At 41.8% G+C, this 22,314-nt stretch overlaps 1 protein-coding gene across 1 annotated transcript in view; it reads left to right on the top strand.

Annotated features, from left to right (window-relative positions):
- The first annotated feature begins 276 nt into the window (after nt 1-276).
- dntt (deoxynucleotidyltransferase, terminal) overlaps nt 277-22,314 on the top strand; it is a 104,019-nt gene continuing 81,981 nt past the window's right edge. Inside the window, exons 1-3 of the mRNA XM_085369542.1 lie at nt 277-470; nt 8,385-8,559; nt 11,767-11,877. Of these exons, the coding sequence (XP_085225668.1) occupies nt 277-470; nt 8,385-8,559; nt 11,767-11,877 (480 nt within the window). The remainder of the gene's footprint in view (nt 471-8,384; nt 8,560-11,766; nt 11,878-22,314) is intronic.

The raw sequence follows: 22,314 nt of genomic DNA on the forward strand, positions 1-22,314 counted from the left end.
ATCTTGGCAGGTGGTTTTTGGTAAACACCAAATCCTCAACACCTGTTGCCAGAGGCTTTTCCTGTCTGCCAGCTCTCACCAACTCTGCTCCCAAATATTAAAAAAAAAAAGAGAGAGAGAGAGCCACAAGTGAAAAAAACAACTGCACCATTACCAAAGTAGGTGTTTCTTTTTTTCCTGGATGGAAGTTAAGTGGCGCACAACAACACCGACACAAACTCACAAAAGCGGCGATTCCTAGAGGTGCAGAAATACTTTAGAGAGCTCATCTCAGAGATGTTCCACACTCCTATTGTGCCTCGCGCGAGGAAGAGGTCAAGGCCGGCCGAAGCAAGCGCTCCCAGGCGTGAAAGGGTGAAGTTTGAGGATGTCAGGCTGTACCTGGTGGAGAGGAAAATGGGCCGCAGCAGGAGAAGCTTTCTGACCGAGCTGGCCAGGTCAAAGGGCTTTATTGTGGAAGACGTCCTCAGGTTTGGGAACCAAAAAAAAGCTTGCCATTTGTGTCATTCACAGACTTAGCAGGGCTTGCCACCTAAAAGCTTTTCTCAATGTGAAGCTGAAAAGAGCTTTAGTGTAAGGGGAGGAGGGGAGTGGTTACACTTTTATTTTCTGGGTTTGTATTTGCTGGAAGCAAACAGAGTGGTTTGACCTGGCGGTTGACTTTTGAGGCCTCTAGTTTAACCCTAGAAGCATTCAGCAGAAGCATTTTCTGGCAGTCAAGCTTATGACTTCAAAATTAAATACTTTCCATGCCTACAAAAAGTTTTATTATAATCTGAAAAAAAAATACAATTACAATTTTGTGGAATAATTGCCTGTTCACAGAATTTTTGACTGATTGGAGTGGGAAAAACATGCCAGGACTTCAACACTGAGACATCCAAAGTTACTTTTTGACACTTTCCTGCAAACTTCTTTTTTTCTTAGAAGCTATGGTCCAATTAGCTAAATAGAGAGCGACTATTGTCTCATGAATAGTTAATTAAGAAGGGTTAGGGCATCCATCCTGCTTCCTCTACACCTTAGTGGATTCCCCCCCCTGAGCCATTACTCACAGCTCCACACATAAATACGTTAAAAGCAGGGGCAAGAAATTGGCTAAACCAGCTGCAGCTTGTTGGCAGCCAGAGAACTACAAACAATAGAAGAAAGGTAACAGAGCACACGCAAACTTTTTAATGAGTTTGGTGAAAGTTTTTTTGTTTGTTAAGTCTCACTAAAGAAGAGATGTTCTGTGAGCTTGTTCCTTGGGATGATGATTCATCTATTGCACGGTAATTACAGACGCAGCGTGCCTCCGTCGTTTTTTCTGCCTCTAATTGAAAGTATCTTTTTAAAGTCCCAAACTGTGAGCACAGCAGAAGTCCTGCGCTTGACACCAGAGATGCTTTAGAGTCAGGCTTCTTTGTTAACGCAACATCCCGTTATTTAGAAGTCGACTTTGTTTTCAGTGCTGGGCGTTAAGCTCAGAGTTTGAGCTCCTCTGGTGAGCAGGTGTTTTTGTTTGTGTTTTTCATTGCTTTGCTTTCATGTAAAGTGAGGGCAATTTCTCCTTCTAAGTTAACATTAGCTCAAGGTTGAAAAATGGTTGAAGTTGAGCATATGATGTAGGGTGTATGTACAGGGTTTAGGCAAAGGGTCCCAATGAGTATGCTATAACCAGCGTAAGAGCCTGTGTGTGTTTGTGCGCGAGACAGAGAGCATGTTTAAATGCGTGTCTAAGTAGGCCTGCCAGCCGTGCACCAGCTTGGCCATGGCAGCATTCCCAGAAACACAGCTTGAGCGCTCCTACGGTTACACTTGGCTTGATACAATTGTTTGAAACCAACGACAGGAAGTAGAGCGTGCCCGCCTCAAACTGACATTAATTCTGCAAGCCGACAAAACTGCTATCAGCTGCAGTTTGATAGCAACACCTCACGTGCCTAGTCTTACACACGTTATAGGCAGGCTGCCTCCAGCATATGGTCAGATGCGCTGCCTGCTTTCCTCCGAGCATAAAGGAACACGCCCGTACACACAGACACACACAATCACACGACGCACATGCACAGAAGTTTCCACACTGTATGAATTTCAAGTCCTGCGCGCATGAACATGGATCAAAATATTGACATGTTTGTCCTGGGTGACTAATGAGCTGCATTACATGCTGTTTCGCAAATGGGAATAACACACACACGCACACACACAGACACATACTTACCCCATAAGTTTAGGTCATAGGCACCATTTTCCAAACGCTTTGTTTTCTGAGGAACGATGTTTTATCCTTGAATTTGTCACAGCAGTTAGATATGATGTTGGATGTGACTAGGGTTGCCAACCGTCCCTTAAAATACGGAATCGTCCCGTATTTCGAAACAAAAGTACACGTCCCGTATTGAGCTAATAAGGGACGCACTTTGTCCCGTAATACAGTGAGAATCAAAAGTAGTCTATAAATGTTAATGGAATTAACGCTTTGTTTGAAAACATAATTCCCAGCCCCTCTCCTGCTTTGTGACCAATGAGCTGACACCACACTTATGACAATTCGAGTATGACAATTCAGATTACCGCTCATCTCATTGGTCGAGGAAAGGTCGCTTACGGAGAAAATACCGGAAGACAACAGATGACCACAACAACAAGCATGGCCAACAGGGAAACAAACGCCGACACTGCGGTGCAAGTCTCGGACGACAGTACACCCAAAGCTGGGCAGACACTGTGCGATTTTTTCAGTCACGTTATTCAGCTCCTGCTCAAACTGCACGATTGACTCGCAGGGGTTAGACGTTGGTAGGTCACGATGCAGGTCTCACACTATACGGCCCGATGCTCTGATGCGACCTGAGTGCTCACACTGTGCCTCCATAACATGAAGGTTATAACAGAAAATCTGTCGCTCTCCCTCTCTCTCTCTGTCTTTCACTCACACAGACACACACCACCACCATCAACTTTGCTAAATTGCTAATGAAAAACATTGATCAGGCAGCTGTGATTGAGCAGCAATGTAAATCCAACTATTTTCACGGTTGTTGTGGTCGTGATCATTTTGTGAGGCCACATTGGAAAGCTCATCCGAGCCTTTTCGAAGTTCTACAAGTAGTGCCTCCATCGCTTGTGTCCAGATCACACGCTGCACTGCTGTGCTGCTCCGTCTTTTTCACCGACGTTTACGTGTTTGCGCGTGAGCAGTGTGAGCGCCTGTGGTGACACCTTCACGAGCGATTGATGATCGGGAGCTGGTCGTGAGGTGTTAATCGCTTCTCGTTACCCCACATATACTACACGACGAAGGCCAAAATCGGTCCGATCACTCAAAAATCGGCTCAAAATGGGCCAAAAACCGCACAGTGTAAGCCCAGCACTAGAGCAGCAATGTTTGTTCCCCTCAGAGAAAGGGAAGAATGGGAAAAGGAAAACACCTGGCTGGAAAAAGTTAATATGGGCATGTGCAGTGAATATCAGCGCTATGTGGCCAGAAGTGTGATAATATAATTTATTTTGTGTAATAAACAACTGCAAGGATAGATGATTACAACAAATAGATGACTAATACATAAAAGTAATACATAGATGAATAATGATGATGAGTTAAGATGCGTAATCATGGGAACAAGCGGGTTTGCAAACAGGAGCAGCAGATTAGCATTAGAAAAGCTGAAATAATACCTCAACTGAAGCCAATTGTACTAAATGCACTAAATGTGCACTGTTACAAGAATGTTTTTCTTTCTATTGTTTTCTATTATTTTAAGTTAAGCAGGACAGAGTGCTTTTAAAGAAAGATTTACTTATATTCTCAAAAGTTAAGCATGACAGGCTTCTGTTTAAGAAAGAGACCTGTTTTACTGTGTTAATGTTGTCATTTTGAGCTAAAAATAAATGGCTAAATGATCATTTGTTTCACATGTGTTCATATCACAAAGAATAGAATATGCATCTACTTAAATCAACTTCAAGTCAAATGGTTAAAAAAATAATTTCACACACAAAAAAAGAGCTAGAAAATTCACCACACTGGGAAGGGTGAAGACAACTGGGTCGCCCGGCCCTGGCCACGAGGTGTCCCTTATTTATTTTTCAGGGAGTTGGCAACCCTAGATGTGACTGTGCACGTGAGCCTTTGGTGCAGCTGCTGTAAAACAAAAATCAGTGGCAGAGAATTAAAAACATTTAGCTCAATATGCATCAATATTTATCGTATGCTCGTATTCTAACATATGTTACCCGAGTTCCACTACTAACTATTCCCTCCCACTGAACCTTCATTCCCAATGAAAGCCTTACCTCGACACCCACGTCAAGCTAGCAAGCTAGCAATCACTTCGCAGGCTACCTTCACATTCTTTTTGTTACTTTTTTTGTGGACACTAACACATTTATTCATTTATTTGTTTTCACTGTACACTACCACACTGGATTTTAAATCAAACAATTTGTATGCAATTGAATTTGAGAATTTTTAACTTCGGGCAACAAAAGCGCTATATTAGCAGTGCTGTTTAAGACTTACCGCCACTTTCATAGGCTCAAAAGTAATTGGACAATGGTTTTGGCAGTTGCAACTGAGATTTACCAAAAATGGAAAAGGAGAAAGGTATGGAAAAGGAGAGAAACGTCTCATGATCTGAAGCATACCACATTATCTGTTAAAAATGGTAAGGGTATAGAAAGGGCATGTACGACTAGCATGTGGAACTGGATCTCTAGTGTTTCTTGATGATGTGGCTGCTGATACAAGGTAGCAGGAGGAATTCTGCGGCTATACTACAGTTTTGCAGTGCTTCCCAGTCTTTCTCTCTCCTCCTTGTGTCAAAACTACAAAAGTTGTGTCAACATCCAAAAAGATATGGACATAAATGAATCGAGGAGCATGGAGGTGGTGATGGCAGCTGGGTTGAGTGTAGTCTCTTTTTAAAAGTTATTGTCATACAACTACATATACTGTATCGTGTGTTCTTGAAATGCACTTTGGAAGTCATGGCTTGGTCAATTACTATGCTTCTCTCCAGCTTTTATTTCAATAAGAGATATTTTTATTTATATAAAAAAAGTTGTCAGTTATTTGGAGTGATGGCAGGAGTTACTTTAGCAATACATTTAACATTTTTCACTAGTTTTTGTTTTAAGAGTAGGTCACACCTAGATCTACCGTTGGTTTTTAAATGTGCTCTATAAATAAAGTTATTGTATTGCATTGCAGATTTGCAACAAATAGTTCTTGAATAAATAAGTTGGATTGATGCCCTGCAGTTACTATATTACTGAGCACTGTGTTTTGGATGGTTACTATATTGTCAGCTGACATTTTCAGGCCATTTCGCCATCAGAGACAGACTAGGCAAAGAGCCTCGAACAACTGCCATTGCTTGAAAAGTACTATAAAAATATCTTCCTCTTATAGCTTCCTCTCCTCATGTGCATTTCCTACATTTAAAGGTTGACACCATTCTCATGGCGTCAGGGTCCCACAGGGAATACAGTGCACTGATCTAATCTATTTATACTTTATTTAAGACTAACCTTTCAGAGCTCCAGCTTTTTAAATGTGGATTAATAAAAGAAAAATTATTTTCCTTCCAGTAGCGATCATAATTAAGATATTTGGACTTTTGGATGGACAAAGCAAACACCGTAATGGTGTAATGGTGAACTCCAAGACTATTTTCAGATTTTATTACAGATAGTTCCTTTTAGGTGGGTACAGAGACCTGCTCCATAACTACGCCTCTGTTCATTCAGTTAAAAATAACAGTTTGTATTTTAAAAAGCTTATTTAGGCTTCTTATCAACAAACAAGTTAGATAAAACTCTAAATCAAATTAGCCAAGTCCACAGCTTATCTCTTTGATGCATTTATTTTATCATTATAATGAAAATATATTGCACTACTGATCATGTATATGCAAACAAAAACCTCACTGTGGTGTAAAAGTCTGTTCCGGGCATTCGCAGTCTTTGATTAGCTTGTTTTCACTTTTGGAAAGGACAGAGGGAAGCTGCTGACAGGAACTGGGCACAAAGATGACTCAAGAGAGTTCTCCATATCAAAGCCCATTGACTTTGGCCTGTCCTTGTGTCTGAGCTCAGAGTCCCAGTGATTCAGGGAAGAACAGTCTGGTTCTGGCTTTGCTTTCTTGCTCATTTGCATGTCAATCTGCCATTTCACATTCTGTTCAGCTACATATTAAGATAAGGGTCTGAATTTTGGGGATATACAAACATAGTTTGAAGGAAAAGAGTGTTTTTTTTCTTCATAATCTTAAGTCTCGGTCCAAATAGACAATTCAAACCACTTTGATTTTTGAGAGAAAGCAACCCAAGAGCCAAATATTGATGACTGTGGTTAGACAATCATTCACGTTGAGCCTTTGGAGATCATAGTTGTGCCGCTCAAATGTGTCTGTTTGAGAAGCTCCTTCAGCATGTCTTTGCACTGAGGACAAGGAGGATTTTTCTGCAAAACACTAACAATCAGTGGCCAGACTGCCAGTGATTTGACCAATTAGGCTTCAGTCTGAGCTCTGCTGGGACCTCCCATAAGGAGTCTTTCCACCGTTTTATCCATGCTAAGAGAGAAGAAGAAGAGGAGGAGCATGCCGAGTGTGATTATGCACAGCTGGGCAGCCTGATTGGGTTTGGTTGTATATTCTGAGGCAGGAAGCACAGGGGAGGAGGCCTTGATAAAAAGCCTGTTGAGATGGTCTCGGTGGAGATGCACTGGCTGAATGAGTTCAGCTATCAAACAATCGAGAGAGGCACTGGGGGTCTGTGGTGATTGTTGTTTACCCAGTGTCGATCCCAGAATGACACAAGTTAGACTGCAATGCTGACATCTGAGCTGCATTTCAAAAGCTTCGCTTGCACCCCTTGCTCTTTCTAAAAGCTGCCGAGTCCTAGACGTGAACATTTTTTTGTTAAGACAAGCAGCGAAGGAAACCTTTCGATCAAATAAGATGAAGGCATCCCGTGAAGCAATCCTACTAATCCATAAAAAGTCCCAGAAAGCTCCCGTGTCGTTCAGTTTTGACATTTGCTTTTGTGATTTTTGTTGTTGTTTGTGGTTAGAAAATGTTTGTCAAAGATTAGCTAAAATTCATGAAAGATGATATGTCACTGGTTCTTGGTCAAATTTGGATAACATGCAAATTAGGGATATCTCAAAAACAGGCAGGATGCTGGCCCTCAAGCACCGGAGTTTGACACCCCTGGTTTAAAGTGTTGCAAAGGTCACCTGGTGGGAGGCAACCTTTCTCCAAACAGCTGCCTGTTATTTGAACACACTGCAACACATCTCAGACAGATTGGCAAAGGTTTCCAAATAACAGCTATTCGGTTTTTAAACAGAGAGGCAGATTGTAATCATGTTGCAATCAGTCTGAGGCAATCTGCACTGGTGCGATGTGCTTCTTTGTAATAGGCAATTCGTTGGTTGTATTCTGGTTGTATTCCAGTATAAAAGAAAAGTTGCAGAGTGTCCATGCCATTCTGCAGTTAAACTATTGTTGCAAGGTATTTATGTTATATTTTATATTTAACTTACCAGAGTCACGACTTCATTAAACCTGTGGTGGTGCTTAACAATTGAATGTGATGCTAAGCTAACCTTTAGTGAAGGAGAAGAAACTCAGAGGGGCAAAAGTAGCGTGTTGTGTTAGTATCACATCTTGAGTTAATCTGTGATTTCCATGTCCAAAAATTCACAAAGTAGTGTTTCCACTTCAAAAATGTGAAAAAAGTTGTTCAGGTCAGTTCAGTTCTAGTTTGTCTATTTCAGTTTAGCGCTTATTGTTCAGTTTTAGTTGAGTTTTTATTAGTTCAGTGTTAGTTTTGGCTTTTGCTAATATGATATGTTTGATGACCTGATCTACAGAAAAATACTACACAGGATCCAACAGTTTATTAGTTTTAAAAACCCATTTTACATTTTTAGTCTTGAGTTAAGTGTTACTTCACTATAATAACCCTAAACACAAGAGGCTGCTTAGATTTTGACACAGTTTGCATTTCTGCATGTAATAACAGGATTTCTGCAGTTCCTCTCAGCATTTTAGCTTGTTTTAAATGTTTCTTTTGGTTCTGTGGTGTTTCGTTCTCACCACCACCATTATACTATTTTCAACCAACCCGGGCAAACCGTAGCATTTTTTTTTTTTATCAATTGCAATAAAAAAAAAAAGCAATAGATTTTAAGGTCTTTGTTTGTTTGTCCAATATTCTTGGAGCAGAAATAAATATATATATATATAAATATATATATATATATATATATATATATATAAATATATATATATATAAATATATATATATATATATATATTATTCCGGCATTCGCTGTATAGAATTTGCCAAACGTGCTCTGAAACGGCTCTTTTTCCACTTCCCCACAGCGATGTGGTGACTCACGTGGTGTCGGAGGATAGCCAGGCCTCATCTCTTTGGGCGTGGCTAAAAGGAGGGCCTGTGAAGAATCTGCCCGTCATGCACGTTTTGGACATCAGCTGGTTCACTGACAGCATGAGAGAGGGGAAACCTGTTGCTGTGGAGACCAGACACCTTATACAGGTTTGTGTGTTGCAAATCAGGCACAATGGCTAATAAGTGTTTAGCACTAGATGGCACTACAAACAAAACCGGATATGATTACGTACTGAAAAACAACTTACCGGTCCGTTGCCGTGTGTTGCCATGCATTGCCATGCGTTGCCGGTCCATTGCCGGTCCATTGCCGGTCCGTTGCCATGCGTTGCCATGGGTTACCGGTCCGTTGCCATGCGTTGCCATGCATTGCCATGGGTTACCGGTCCGTTGCCATGCGTTGCCGGTCCGTTGCCGGTCCGTTGCCATGGGTTACCGGTCCGTTGCCATGGGTTACCGGTCTGTTGCCATGCATTGCCATGCGTTGCCATGGGTTACCGGTCCGTTGCCATGCATTGCCATGGGTTACCGGTCCGTTGCCATGCGTTGCCATGGGTTACCGGTCCGTTGCCATGCGTTGCCATGCGTTACCATGCGTTGCCATGGGTTGCCATGGGTTACCGGTCCATTGCCATGCGTTGCCATGCGTTGCCATGCGTTGCCATGCATTGCCATGCGTTGCCATGGGTTACTGGTCCGTTGAAATGCGTTGCCGGTCCGTTGTATGGGCTCAAAATGTGGCCATAAATATTTTGTACTTGCAAATCAGCTTTGTACTTGTAAATCAGGATTTGTATGTGTAAAAAGAATTTGTTTGTGCGTAAAAAAGATTTGTGTGTGGACTAATGTGATACATTGAAAAAAAAAGAAAAGAAATACACTCATATTGTGAAGGTATACATTGGATATATTGCATTTAGGTTTTTCCTGCCACTGCAAATCTATAACGTCAACCCCCTAACAGGGAGCTCATATAAAAAGGACACTAACTCTCCCTCTGTCTCTGCTCATATTACTGCACTTCACCTCGCTGATAGCAAGAGAAACATCCTCCATATTGCGTAGGAGTGTCAAATGAACCCATCAGCTGGATGTCAGGGCTCAGAGCAGCCCACTAACACAGACACATACACATGCTCACAGACGCACATATTTTCCCCCTGTGAATGGCTCTACGAGAGCTTGGCGGCATATGTATCCAAAATAAAGAAATATGCTGTCTTCTTTTTCTTCCACCGTGGAGCAGGAGGGGTAAAAAACAAAACAAAGCGAAAAAAAACCCCCCACAGTCAAGTTCTGCCAGTTTGCCAGGCTCCATCTATGCTTTCTCCTAACAGCCTGTGACGGCCTTAATGGTCACAATGAAATCTGCCGTGTTTGTGCCTCCACGTGAGAGACTGCTGTGGCAGTGTTTCCTCGGGGCCCACGTAAGCGTGGCGCATCAATGGCACGACTCTTGTCTTGCTGCGTCATTAGGAGACGAGGCTAATGATGCCACGCTGACATTTATTGACCCATCTCCCCAGGTAACCGGCGAGGCCCCGTTCCTCTTGCTTGTTTTGTGATGCAGCTCCTCTCTGAAGCAAACGAGTTAACGCGCAGTGGCATTTATGCGTGTGGTGCTTCCAGTAGATTGTTTTTTATGAGTGATAAATCCATTTAAGGAGCTACCAGGAGGAGATAAAATATTCCCCAAACAGGCTACTTCTTGGGCACATTTGCCTGCGGCTCGTCATGATAGTCTGAAGATGCAATGTGTTTTTCGCTATCATAAATATTCTGCAGCAAGTCAGGGAGGAATTTTAAGTATTGAGCCCATTGAAATGTAATATTTTCTATTACTTCCTGGCTCGCAGAGAAGCTGTTTAGTGTGTTTGAGTGGAGATGTGGTAAGATGTGAGGATAGTTTGCTTCAAAAGGAATAAAAGTGGAAGCAGGTGCTAGGGAGATTGTGAACGTGTGTCTGCCTTCATGCTTAGGAGATAGGTGGGCTGGGGATGATGTTTGTGGGTTAGCGTGTGCGCAAAAGGCCAAGCAGTTTCCCTTATGAGGTACGACCTCTGTGACCTTTGTGGTGCACGTTGGATCAAGTGGCTTTTATTAACTCACCCAAGTGGCCTCATCTGACCGTGTGACAGACGTTAACGTGGAGGGGAGGAGCAGGCCCGGAAGTGTCTCTACGCTTCACAGCGTAGAGGTTCTGCGATTCTTGCCGTACCTTTTCATCTCAGCAGATGGTGTGCGAAGAAATGAGGCCCCAGTGTGCAGACTGCACACATTAGTTTAGTAACATCTAAAGCCACACAGCAAAGGTGGAGAGAACGCTGGAGAGAAAGCCAGGAGGGGATACGGCGCCTCTGAGATCAGTGTGTGAGCTTTAACTTCCACACAGTTAAAGGCCTGTGTAATAACCGAGCCCAGATGGGAGGGGGGGAACCAACCTCTGCATGCTGATGCACAGCCGCTTTTTTTTTTTTTTGTGTCTCCATGGACCCACAGTCTCATATTGGATTAAACGAGCTGCAGCTGAGGTGGAAAAGTGATGAAGAACACCCGTGTTGTATTTAGAAGGAAAACAGTTAGAGTTTCACTTTTGATTGGCAGAAAATTTTCACCGTGAAATATATTCAAAGTTATTCAATTTTTTTTTTTTTTTGGAGAACAGGAAAGGCTCCTGGCAGAGAATAAATGATGAACGTTTTTAAAAAAAAAAAATCCCTTAGCTGTTGATGCAGCCCAGGAGTGTGAGAGGTACTACTCCTTTTCATTATCTGTTCAAGACGCCACTGTTCCTCCTGCAGCATCGGTACCAGTCAACGCTCTGTGGTGACAATCTCCTCCATCTTTCTCTTCCTCCTCTTCCTCCCCTCTCTGTGTCACTCTCCTGCCAAATCCACAGGCAATTTTATGGACACAATGTTCCCTTTTTGTGATGTCTAATTGTCTCCAAGAATATTAATATTACATTGGTAATCCTTTTGACACATATATTACAAATGGGAAACCATTTCTTATAGAATGAAAAGGCAATTTACAGGAGGCAAATTGGATGATGGCAAGCAGATTTGTAATGCCACGGGTTAGGCAGCATAATGGATTTGGATGCCACCAGACTGTGAGATGAGTGTCATTAGCCTGTTGCCCTGGAGACACAGTCATAAAAATAACTTCTCCAAGGCAAATGGCTACGTTTTTATGTAATTCAATTTGAACTCTTGGCTCTGCGCTCGTCAGGAATAGCCTCACACACATTTACACATTTAGCCTGTCAACAATTTGAGCTGAGAAATTAACGCACTTTATGACAGTGCGTGTTTGGTTCATGCTTCTCCGGTTATTTTCTTTTGCACACAGGACACCTTGGCTGCATCGCCAGAAGCTACAACACCCACACCCGTGTCCACGGTGTCTCAATATGCCTGCCAGAGACGGACCACCACAAAGAACAACAACAAGATTTTCACGGTGGGAAATTGCTTCTCCGGCCTCACTCTGAACCACGCTTTTACATGTTGAGCCACCAGAGGCTCGTCGCTCTTACTTTGCAATGTAAAAAGCTCCCCTAATCTGTTCTGCTCTAATTGGATGGCTGGCTCGCTTCACTCACGGGCGCTCTGACACAGCTCTCCCCCAAAATACATTAACCTGCAAATGAGTAGCATCTGCAGCTGCGGCACGTTCGAGGTGCAACAGCTGACATGCCTGCGAACCCTGGCACGGGGGCTGGCACGGACACGCCCAGAGGCACTGCGTTACGCTGAAATGGGCAGTGGACGTGACACTCCTCACAAGCGATGATGGATCTATCCCTTCGCCATCTGGTGTGGGCGGGTGAAGGAGGGAAGGACAGAGGGGTGGGTAAATTGGGCTGCTGAAGAAGGGTTCGCTCAGGGTACCCAACAGAATGGGAAAGTAGTTAATTGGCGTAAGTGTTGATGAGTGTGAAAGGAAGAAACGATGTTGCATTAATAACAGCAATGTAGGTGTTGAGAGCATCAGTCAGAAAACAGAAACAAGCCAGTGTCAACAAACATTGCATTTACCAAACTTTGTCAGCTATTGTCGAGTGGAACGCATTTGGGGTTCTGACCCTTGCTCAGAGAAAACAGTTTAAAGAGCTTGAGTTGGGGCCTTCTAACTTCTGAGCAACATTGTCTGACATTTTGTAGGCTAAACAATGAATCTCACAAGTAATTTGCCATGTAATGAATGGCAGATTAATCCATAATGAAAATAGCAATTACTTCTAAATTTAATAGTGCTACTGTGACCTAAAGGAACTTAAAAGAAGAAATGGAGAATGTATGCAGAAACACATCATTATTTATTTCCTCTTTTCTTTTTTGGGGCTGTCACAGAAGGACTTTTTTGTAACTAAAACTGGATGTGAATATGAATTTGAAGTTTTAAAATGTGCAATATTACCGTAAACTGAGTGGCTATGTGTGTGTTTATGTGGGACTGCGGAGACCCACTGATGAGTTTCCGTAAGACGTATTAAGTACAGCTCGCAGAGGGCCTGTGGAGCATCTGTTTCATAATGACTCTTTACTTCCCACTGATGGCAAATGTACATAAAAGATGCACACACGTGTATGGATATTGGCCCGCATGTACGTTCATGCGTGTGCTGCAACCTTCTAACACACACGCACAAAAGCACATGTGTTTTCCCACATGGACGAGCAGTTACAGATGTGCATACCCACCTGCGTCTCACCTGGGGAGCGTTGCTGTTCAATTTCTTATCTCCCCAATTCTTTCCACAGCATTAACTGCATAATTAGCAATCCCACTCAATTTCCCTATCACAGGGATTAACTCATTATCTCTGCATAAGGAAGGCCACATCAAAGCAGAATTTCTGATTAAAGTAAAAGGTTGTTCTAGCTGTGGACCTGAGGAAAACCACAGGTACAACTCCCCATAGTTAAGAAATATTTTAACTATCCAAATTGTAGCGAAATAACAATGCTAATAATAAAATTTTGCCTTGTCCCGTGACTGGAAACCAATCACCTGTAGTGACAGTGCTAAAGAGCAGCAAGCTATTGATCCACATTGGTGACGTAATCCTTGATTGGTCCTGCTGTCTGCCTGATTGCAAGGGGCAGTAATGATGTAACCTTGTGAATACCCATCTAATGAAAAAGCCTTTGAGTGTGTGAATTAGGACTTTTGCCCTTGATACCAGTACTGACTATGAACCCGACTGTGGTAACAACTACACCAATCAGACATGACATAATGCCCACTGACAGATGACGTGAATAACACTGATTATCTCTTAATCACAGCACCTGTTAGTGGGTGGGATATATTAGGGAGAAAGCGAACATTTTGCCCTGAAAGTTGATTTGTTAGAAGCAGGAAAAATGGACAAGCATGAGGATTTGAGCAAGTCTGATGAGAGCCAAACTGTGATGGCTAGACGACTGGGTCAGAGCATCTCCAAATCTCCAGCTCTTGTGGGGTGTTCCCGGTCTGCAGTGGTCAGTATTAGAGCAGGGCAATATGGCCAAAAATATTTATCACGACATATATTTGAAAATTTGCGATAACTATATAACTGACGATATAATTGGTGCGAGACAAAATACAACTCCACAACTTTACTAGCGCAAAAACCCCCATCCATTTATTTTCACTTAAACATGCAGCTGTTATTTATGTGCATTAAAGCTATATAAAAACGTAACAGTGCAAATGCAAATTCCTTGCTGAAAGTTTAACCAAAAGGCATTTCAAGTAGAAATGGGCTGACATATCCTGAGCATAACCATGTATAATATCCACTTGTTGTGTTTGCAGGCAATTTGGGCATCTTCAATACAATCTGCTACCGAAGCAATTACAGGGAGGTTTTTTTGGTGAAACCTTGTTTGCATTTTTGTGACCAAATTTACCTAGTGACTGCAAGCAACCTTGGGGAGTAAGGCTGGTGGAGTAACGCTTATTTTTTTCCTATTTACTGGCTGTTACCAGGCAGTCACTAACCAGTCTCCATGCCTGTGTGACTGGTCACAAAGGGAAATTTCAATCTTCCAATCCTGAGAATCTGAGGTATTATGTTACTTAACATGTAACAATTTGCACAGTGGCATTTGTTGGTTGGCAGCCTTGGCATTAAATTGTCTGCCTTGCATTGATGGAAAGTGGCCAAATATGGATCAATGTTGCTCCTTCATGGACGTTTTCAATAACAAGTGCTTGAAAAGTTCACTCTTACTCATTAGCGAGTTAGATGTCAGCTGGCAGCACTGTGTTGTCAAATAGTCTCAGAGGAGAAGCTTGTATAAAGGCAAGGAGAATTTGTAACTCTAAAGCTTTTGTAATGTTCTTATAGAGGGATGTTAATATGCAGAACAGCTACAGAACACACTCACATTATTATCAGATGATAAAGCAGCCGGCATGGTGGCGCAGTGTTTTGCTCTGCAAGAAGGTCGCAGGAAGAAGGCCCTGGGTTCAAATCCAGTCTTGGGCCTTTCTATGTGGAATTAACTGTCAATTGACTGTCGTTGTGAATCCGAGTTATTGTGTTTGGTATGTACACTGCTGTGTGCCATGGCTAGCCAGTGCTACCGTCACTCAGCAACATAATACCTTTTAACCAAAAATAAAAGTGAAAGACAGCCTCTACCAGTCAAGCATTTGCATGACTCTCAAAATCTGAGCTTCACTATGGCACCTTAGCAATTATTCAGAAGATTTGCATATTACATATAATATTTTAACATTATCTGACTTAATGTTTTTACCACTGTTCCCTTCAAGGTCATATCCTTGCACAGGTCTAAACCAGTTCGAGTGCTGGTGCTATTTTCAGATCACTCCCTGGAGGTCAAGTTCTAAAGACTGTTACATACCTCCAACTTCTGCAAATATCAGTTTCAATCTGACCCGACCTTCGAGGATCGTAACTGGTGATAAGTGCCTGGTGTCCAGCTGTGACCCAGAGACCAAACAGCAGTAAAAGAGCCCAAAGTTACCAATCCTGAAGAAGGTTAGAAGGTTAGGATCGGGGGCATCACAGATTTCTGAACTTTAGATTCAAATTCTACAGTCGGACTGCCAAACTCAGTTTTACTGAATGTCCTGAAAGGCCTCAAGAGGAACACTGAGAACAGAGGACCTGAACTGTGGCATGCTGGGCTTGCTCATGGTACATATACTAGTTGCAGGATTGGATCCCTCACAGTTATCCTTCCCCAAGTTGACACAATGCAGGTGATAATGCCAAACGCGCCATTGGAAATGGTTATAAAGGGAATTCCTGGGAGTGATCTAAGGACTTTTTCCCACCTATAATTCATTTAATCTGCTCCAAAGGCATTAATGAGTTTGTAAACTTGTAGCTTTTCCCCGTGGTTTGTTTTGTTTTGGTTTTTTTTACACATGAATAAATCCAAGTGGCTCAAATTACATCACTAAAAGCCACGTAAGAGTGTTCAGCCTGCTTATTGGCCAGATGTGTCTGGAGCAGGAGCAACAAAAGTAAATATAAGAAGGTGGTGTGTAAGAAAACAGAGAGTTTGCATTCATTGTACGGCTAGCTGCCTTCCTGCACATCCCTTTGCACATCCATAGTACCTTCTTGCATTGAGAATACAAAGCAGACGCTGTTACGGGATGTTTTTTAGCTCAAACTTGTAACATACACCTGGTAGTTGGTTCGGATCGGGGTCGGATCACGTTCACAATAAAAACATATCTGCGTGGATGTTTAAAAATGTTTCTAAGACTTCTAAATTCCCCTCCTGATGCATACGTGCCCGAAAAGGGTTTTTCTTCCAAGCAGTCACTGAAAAACAGTCAGTACATTTTTCCTCACAAAGCATCCCAAAGTAGGTAAAATAAATCTTTCATTAAATTTGATGGATTTGGTTCATTAAGGAAGAAAAGACATATGATTATTTAACCTCCGTAGTGCAAACCAATTATAAAGTCAATTATTCTTTGGATATTTGGAAAATGTTCCAAAAGCCCAGAAATGCAATTTTGTGATATCATTACCCAGTGTAAAGTACAGACATACAGAGTATGAGGAATATAGGGTGAGTGGGATTTTTTTTAACTCAAATCTACAATAGGCCACACAACACAAAAGTAAACCTAGATACTGGTAAATTGTGGCTTTGGTGGGCAGTTTTCATTTAACTGAATGCATACTGTCCTTATGTCTGCCGTCAGTTTGAGATATTAAATTAACTGTTGCAATCAAGCAGTAATCTGTAGGTATTAAAAACAGTGCTGAAAGCAGCAGGTGTTTGAGTGATCAGTTTAGTCTCCACAAGCAAGTCAGTCCACATAGACTACCCTGTTAAAATACCCAATTTTGCAGTGGAAACAAGTACTTTCCCAGCCTGGTACAGATGTGGTTTTGTCACAATAGGTATTTTAAAATTTTCACTTTTTTTTGTTGTTGTTTTAATTAGAAAGGTTTACCCTTCTTGCGATTGTGGCCTCCTTGATTGACAGTTGGGTGCAGACACAAACTAGTACTTATAAAGCACTTATAATAATAGATTGGATTTATATAGCGCTTTTCAAGGCACCCAAAGCGCTTTACAATGCCACTATTCATTCACTCTCACATTCACACACTGGTGGAGGCAGCTACAGTTGTAGCCACAGCTGCCCTGGGGCAGACTGACAGAGGCAAGGCTGCCATATCGCGCCATCGGCCCCTCCGGCCAACACCAGTAGGGTAAAGTGTCTTGCCCCAGGACAGAGAGCCCGGGGATCGAACCGGCGACCTTCCGGTTACAGATACGCTTCCCAACCCCCTGAGCCACGGTCACCCCACTTGTCTACTGAGCACTCAAAGGATTTTCCACTACAAGGTTCACTATCTTTTCCAAGGATACTTCAACACACAGACATGTGATGCTCCCCACCATGTAGGGCAGCACGGCGGCATGGTGGTTAGCACTGTCGTTGCACCACAAGAAGGTCCTGAGTTCAATTCAGGCTGGGGTCTTTCTGTGTGGAGTTTGCATCTTTTGCGTGGGTTCTCCCCAGGTACTCCGGCTTCCTCCCACAGTCCAAAGACATGCAATTAGTGGGGATAGGTTAATTGATCAATCCAAATTGCCCATAGGAGTGAATGTGAGTGTGAATGGCTGTCTGTCTTTGTGTGTTAGCCCTGCAACAGACTGGCGATCTGTCCAGGGTGTACCCCGCCTCTCGCCCTATGACAGCTGGCATAGGCTCGAGTGCCCCCTGCAGCCCTGAAAAGGATAAGCGGAAGCAAATGGATGGATACATTAATAAGATGCCTGAATTGTTGAACATTTTTAGAAGGCATGACTTCTGTGAAGATATATTAGAGCAACAGGTAACATGACTGGCTGATATCTTGTTGTTGTTCTTTGGAAATTTTTGGGTGGAACCAAATATGGAAGTATCCCATTAGTTCATTCTATTCAGGAATTGTGGAGTGTTGCATTACCACTAAATATAATGTGAAAAAATGGATAGGAAGCCATCATTTCATTTAAATCCCAGTTTCTGTGAGAGGGTGGGATTAATTTTTTTTTACTAAACTTTAAAACTATTGCTCACTTCCCTTCTGACTACTGCAACACATGATGAGGCACACTGTGGGTGAACAACACCCAGGGGCTTTAAATGATGCAGTTTCTTCTTACAGCTCTCTATATAGGGTAATCCGTTAGACAAACAAAGGAAGTGTGGGAAAACCTGCAGTGATCTCAGGAAGCAGGGATGAAGGAGCGTATCCGGAGGAGCAGTGTATGTGTTAGTGAAGGAGGAGGAAGTGGTGGTTCAGAGTGGTGTCAGAGTCATGAAGAGAGGATGAGCATCGTCCCAGCAACAGCACCCCAGTGAGGTGTCAACCACATGCTGGCAGCAAACGGCCCTTCATTCCACAGCCATGCACTATTGATTTATTCAACCCTGCTCCCTTCTTATCTCTCACCATCTCTGCCTCAAACTCTTTTACTCCCACATTACTTCTACATGCCCTTTTCTTATGTATAACACCACCCTAGCCACCTACCCATTCTTCCTGTGCTTTCTCCCACTCTCGCTGTCTTGCTGTGACTGGGAAATTCACAGCTTACTTACGCACATAAGTCAAGTTTACACTCTCTCTTTTTTCTATCTGCTTAGCCTCCATTTTTCTGCTGTCATATGTTCACTATAAGTCTGATGCAGAGTGTTAAAAAAAATCAACACTTGTGTCTTGGGTGAGCATCGGTTATGTTTTTTCTGATGGTAGCACACATGCGTGCACTTATCGGCCCCTTTTGTGCATCGTTTGGATACTAATTGGATCGAGATATAGGGAATTTTGGAAGCTGGATCAACACCTTGGGCTCTTTTTTGTGTTTTGGGAGTTGGTTCCCGGGCAATTTTTGTGATGTATGGGGTGAAGTTGGCTGCTGCTGTTAAAGAGTACAGTTGCCATTTAATGCTCTGGTTGACTGGTGTATAACCTCAAGCAGATATATACCAGCAAACACAGGGGAAGAGAGGCAGGGAAGCTAAACATCTTGACTTCTTTCTCTTGCAGTACAAGACCTCAAGTGCATTGATAACACTGACATGTCACAGATGAGGAGATGGTTGGAGGGGATATTGGAGCACTGAACCTTAAATGCATCACACTGAATACATCCTTTACCCGATGGAGTTCACAACTTACAGAGGAAACAAAGAAACGGCTCAGAGAGGATCAAAGCTGGAGCAAACAGCGAGGCCCTGTCTGTGCTTGGTTTTAGAGTTTTAGAGAGACTAAAGATAATAAATATTACAAAATGCCTTAAACATCTCTTTCACAGCATGCATAAAAAGTAAATTCTTTTTTATTCATTGTTCGAACCATGAAACTTAATGTTACATGAAAAAAAAAAAAAGATGGAGGCATGTGCCCGCTACCCATTCATTAGATATGGGACAGATAAAATCCATCTCTTAGATGCTAATCGTGTTAAAACTCTTCTCAGTGGGTTCTCTGACCTTCTTTCATGGTTTCTTTTTGAGCATGCGGTGAGGCGGGCTGCTGTGCGAACATGGTTTGCAGGCATGTTCATGATAGTTGGTGATGGGGGGTAAATCGGCGTGCTATATCAACGTCCCTGCACACCAAGTCTCCCTATCAGACTTAACTCCTCATTAATTAGATGAACGCAATTGCAGGGTGGATTTTTAAGCCTGCAGTGCTGATTCCACACAGCTGCTTTGACAACATGACAGTTGACAGACTGGTGCCAAGGCTCCGTGCATGTTTATGTGTGTTTCTGTATATGACACTTTAAAGTTCTAGTTTTCCACAGGTGAGATGATTGTATATATAATGACTAGAAATTAGAGCCATTTTTATGCAGTTGTGGTCAAAACTTTATCATGGGCATGAATGTTTTTTTTTAAATTTTTTGAACTAATCCTTTTCAAGGGTGGAATAATTACTAAGCATACATCTTTAATTCTTTTATTTGTTTTATGCGGTCTCGTTCCATTAAAATTAAACTACCATAAAAGTTAGAGACATGTTTATTTGTTTGCAAATTTGCAAATTCAGCAGGAGATCAAATAATTGTACATAATCTACTTACTGTACATACAGTGAGTACATAAAGTTTATTATTAAAGCACTTTTCATAGACACGTTGTTGCAAGTGGTATACAACAAAAGAGAATAAAAGAAATTAGAAAAATGAAGTACTTTAATAGCAATGCAAAATAAAGTTAAGACATGGAATGACAGACATGAACGAGTACTTTTAAAAACAGTTTCAGTCAATAAAAAAACTTACACTAAAAAAATGGCTAAACACCAAAGTTTTAAACTGATATTTAAGATTTCACACAGTCAGCTAAACGCAGCTGTAGTGAGAGAACGTTCCAGTATCTTGGAACATTGATTAAAGACTTGTTCTTTGTAAAAGTCTTTGCAAGTACAAGTAGAGCCACTGCATTTTGTATCACTTGAAGATATCAAATGGCCCTTTTCCACTAGTACCTGCTCAGGTCAACTCTGTGTGGCTCGACACAGTTGTCAGGATTTTCCATTAGGTGGCAGTACCTGGTACCAGGTACTTTTTTAGTACCTACTCGGCAAGAGTTCCAAGATGAACCGAAAATGTGATGTCAGCAGACTGCATAACACCAATTGGCAAGTCAGTGGCTACACTAGAGTATCTCCTTTACAAAAATCAAAGCAACATTTTTGAAATGTGGAAACAAGAGAAATGGCTGCACAAAAACAACACCGTGATCCCCGAGTCTGACAACAAGCCATACACCAAGCAGCAGGTATACCATCGCCATGATGTCCTCCTATGTTGTGGTGTTCATGTCACATAGAAAAACAAAGACATTCAGCTGCATTGCTATAACAACCCCTCGCACATTAAGTGTAATGGAAAACGAGTCAAGCCCCATCGAGATTCTTCGAGCAGATCTAATGGAAACTAGGTACTAATGAAAAAGGGCTAAAAGAGATTGTTTAACTGAACACTACAGTAATATAAACACGATAACACAGATGCACAAATAACTTTCTTGAGTTCCTTGCATGAAGGAAAAGGAGAAGTAGATTTTACATGTGAATCAACGCCAAATATTATGCTAATATCTCAAATGCTGGACATAGCAGTTGCATGAAAAAGAAGCAAGATCCTGACTGATTTTAGGATAAAAATTCAGGATCATTGTCTCAGTTTTGTTGGTGTTTAAGACAGGGAGCCAGTTCCTAATTCGGGTAAACAGTGGACTCAGGTAGAAAACCTGAAGCTTAAAGACATATACAAGTGAATGTCATTGGCATAGAAATGTAAGAAAAACACTGAATAATGCCAAATGAAAAATGTAGAAAGAAAATAATAAAGGTCCCAGGACTGAACCTTGTGGAACTCCACATATTATGGAGGCAAAGTCAGAGAAGAACTTGTTTATCCTAAAAGAGAAAGTCCTATCAGATACACATGAAGGAAAACAGTCTAATGGAAAGTCACATACCAGCCAACCATAACCCTGTTTAGTAAAATCATATGGTCAACAGTATCAAAGACTGTGCTGAGGTCAAGTCGAATGATATATGATGAATGTTATAGACCTTCAAAAGAATAGTCTCAATGAAGTACTGCTTTTGAAAACCAGACAAAATGGATACAAAATCTCCAATCTGTATAATAAGGCTCTGAATTGACTTTCTACAATTTTTACAATAATTTGCAGACAAATGGAAATTACAAAATATGGTGAAAATTACCAATAGCGCAGGGATCAAGATTACATTTCTTTAGTAAAGGATTTACCTCAGCATGTTTAATATTGAAGGAAACACAGCCTTGCTTCAGGGAACTGTTAATAATAGACAGCAACAATGGACCAATGCTATTGAAAGTCCCGAAGGGAGGTAATTTCTCTAATGAGCATGATGAGGGTTTCATCTTGCCTATTACTGTGGTTAAGTCATTTAGTGCAATTAGAGAAAAAGAAGTAAATGATTCAGGGCCCTGAGGACCATTTTCAAGCTCAAATATATACATACATCTCCACCAATATTTAGTTAAATGTCCCTTAGAGAGTTGCACCTCGATCAGATACTTTTGGTAGCCATTAACAAGGGGCCTAGTAAAAAAAGTTTGGGAACCACTGGTCTATGGTGAGCTAAAGCTCAATTCGCTGTGGACAGGGATGGAGGTATTTCAGCCGTTTCCAGTTCATGACTGGTTTGAGACTTAGTAGTCCCTGGGCTGTTCCTCAACATTCTACCCAATTTCCTCTCGTCTGAGGGTGACAATTTGGATCTTCTTCCAGACCTGGGAAAGGTGGTTAAACAATTAAACAACTTATAACTTTTACTTATATACAAATGTTTGAACTGATGACTTTGGTATCTGCAGTTGTTCAGAAATAGCTTCATAAGAT

This window comes from Diplotaxodon limnothrissa, linkage group LG13 (genome assembly GCF_057381915.1).
Source record: "Diplotaxodon limnothrissa isolate DT_005_m linkage group LG13, D_limnothrissa_male_GT1.1, whole genome shotgun sequence".
NCBI lineage: Eukaryota > Metazoa > Chordata > Actinopteri > Cichliformes > Cichlidae > Diplotaxodon > Diplotaxodon limnothrissa.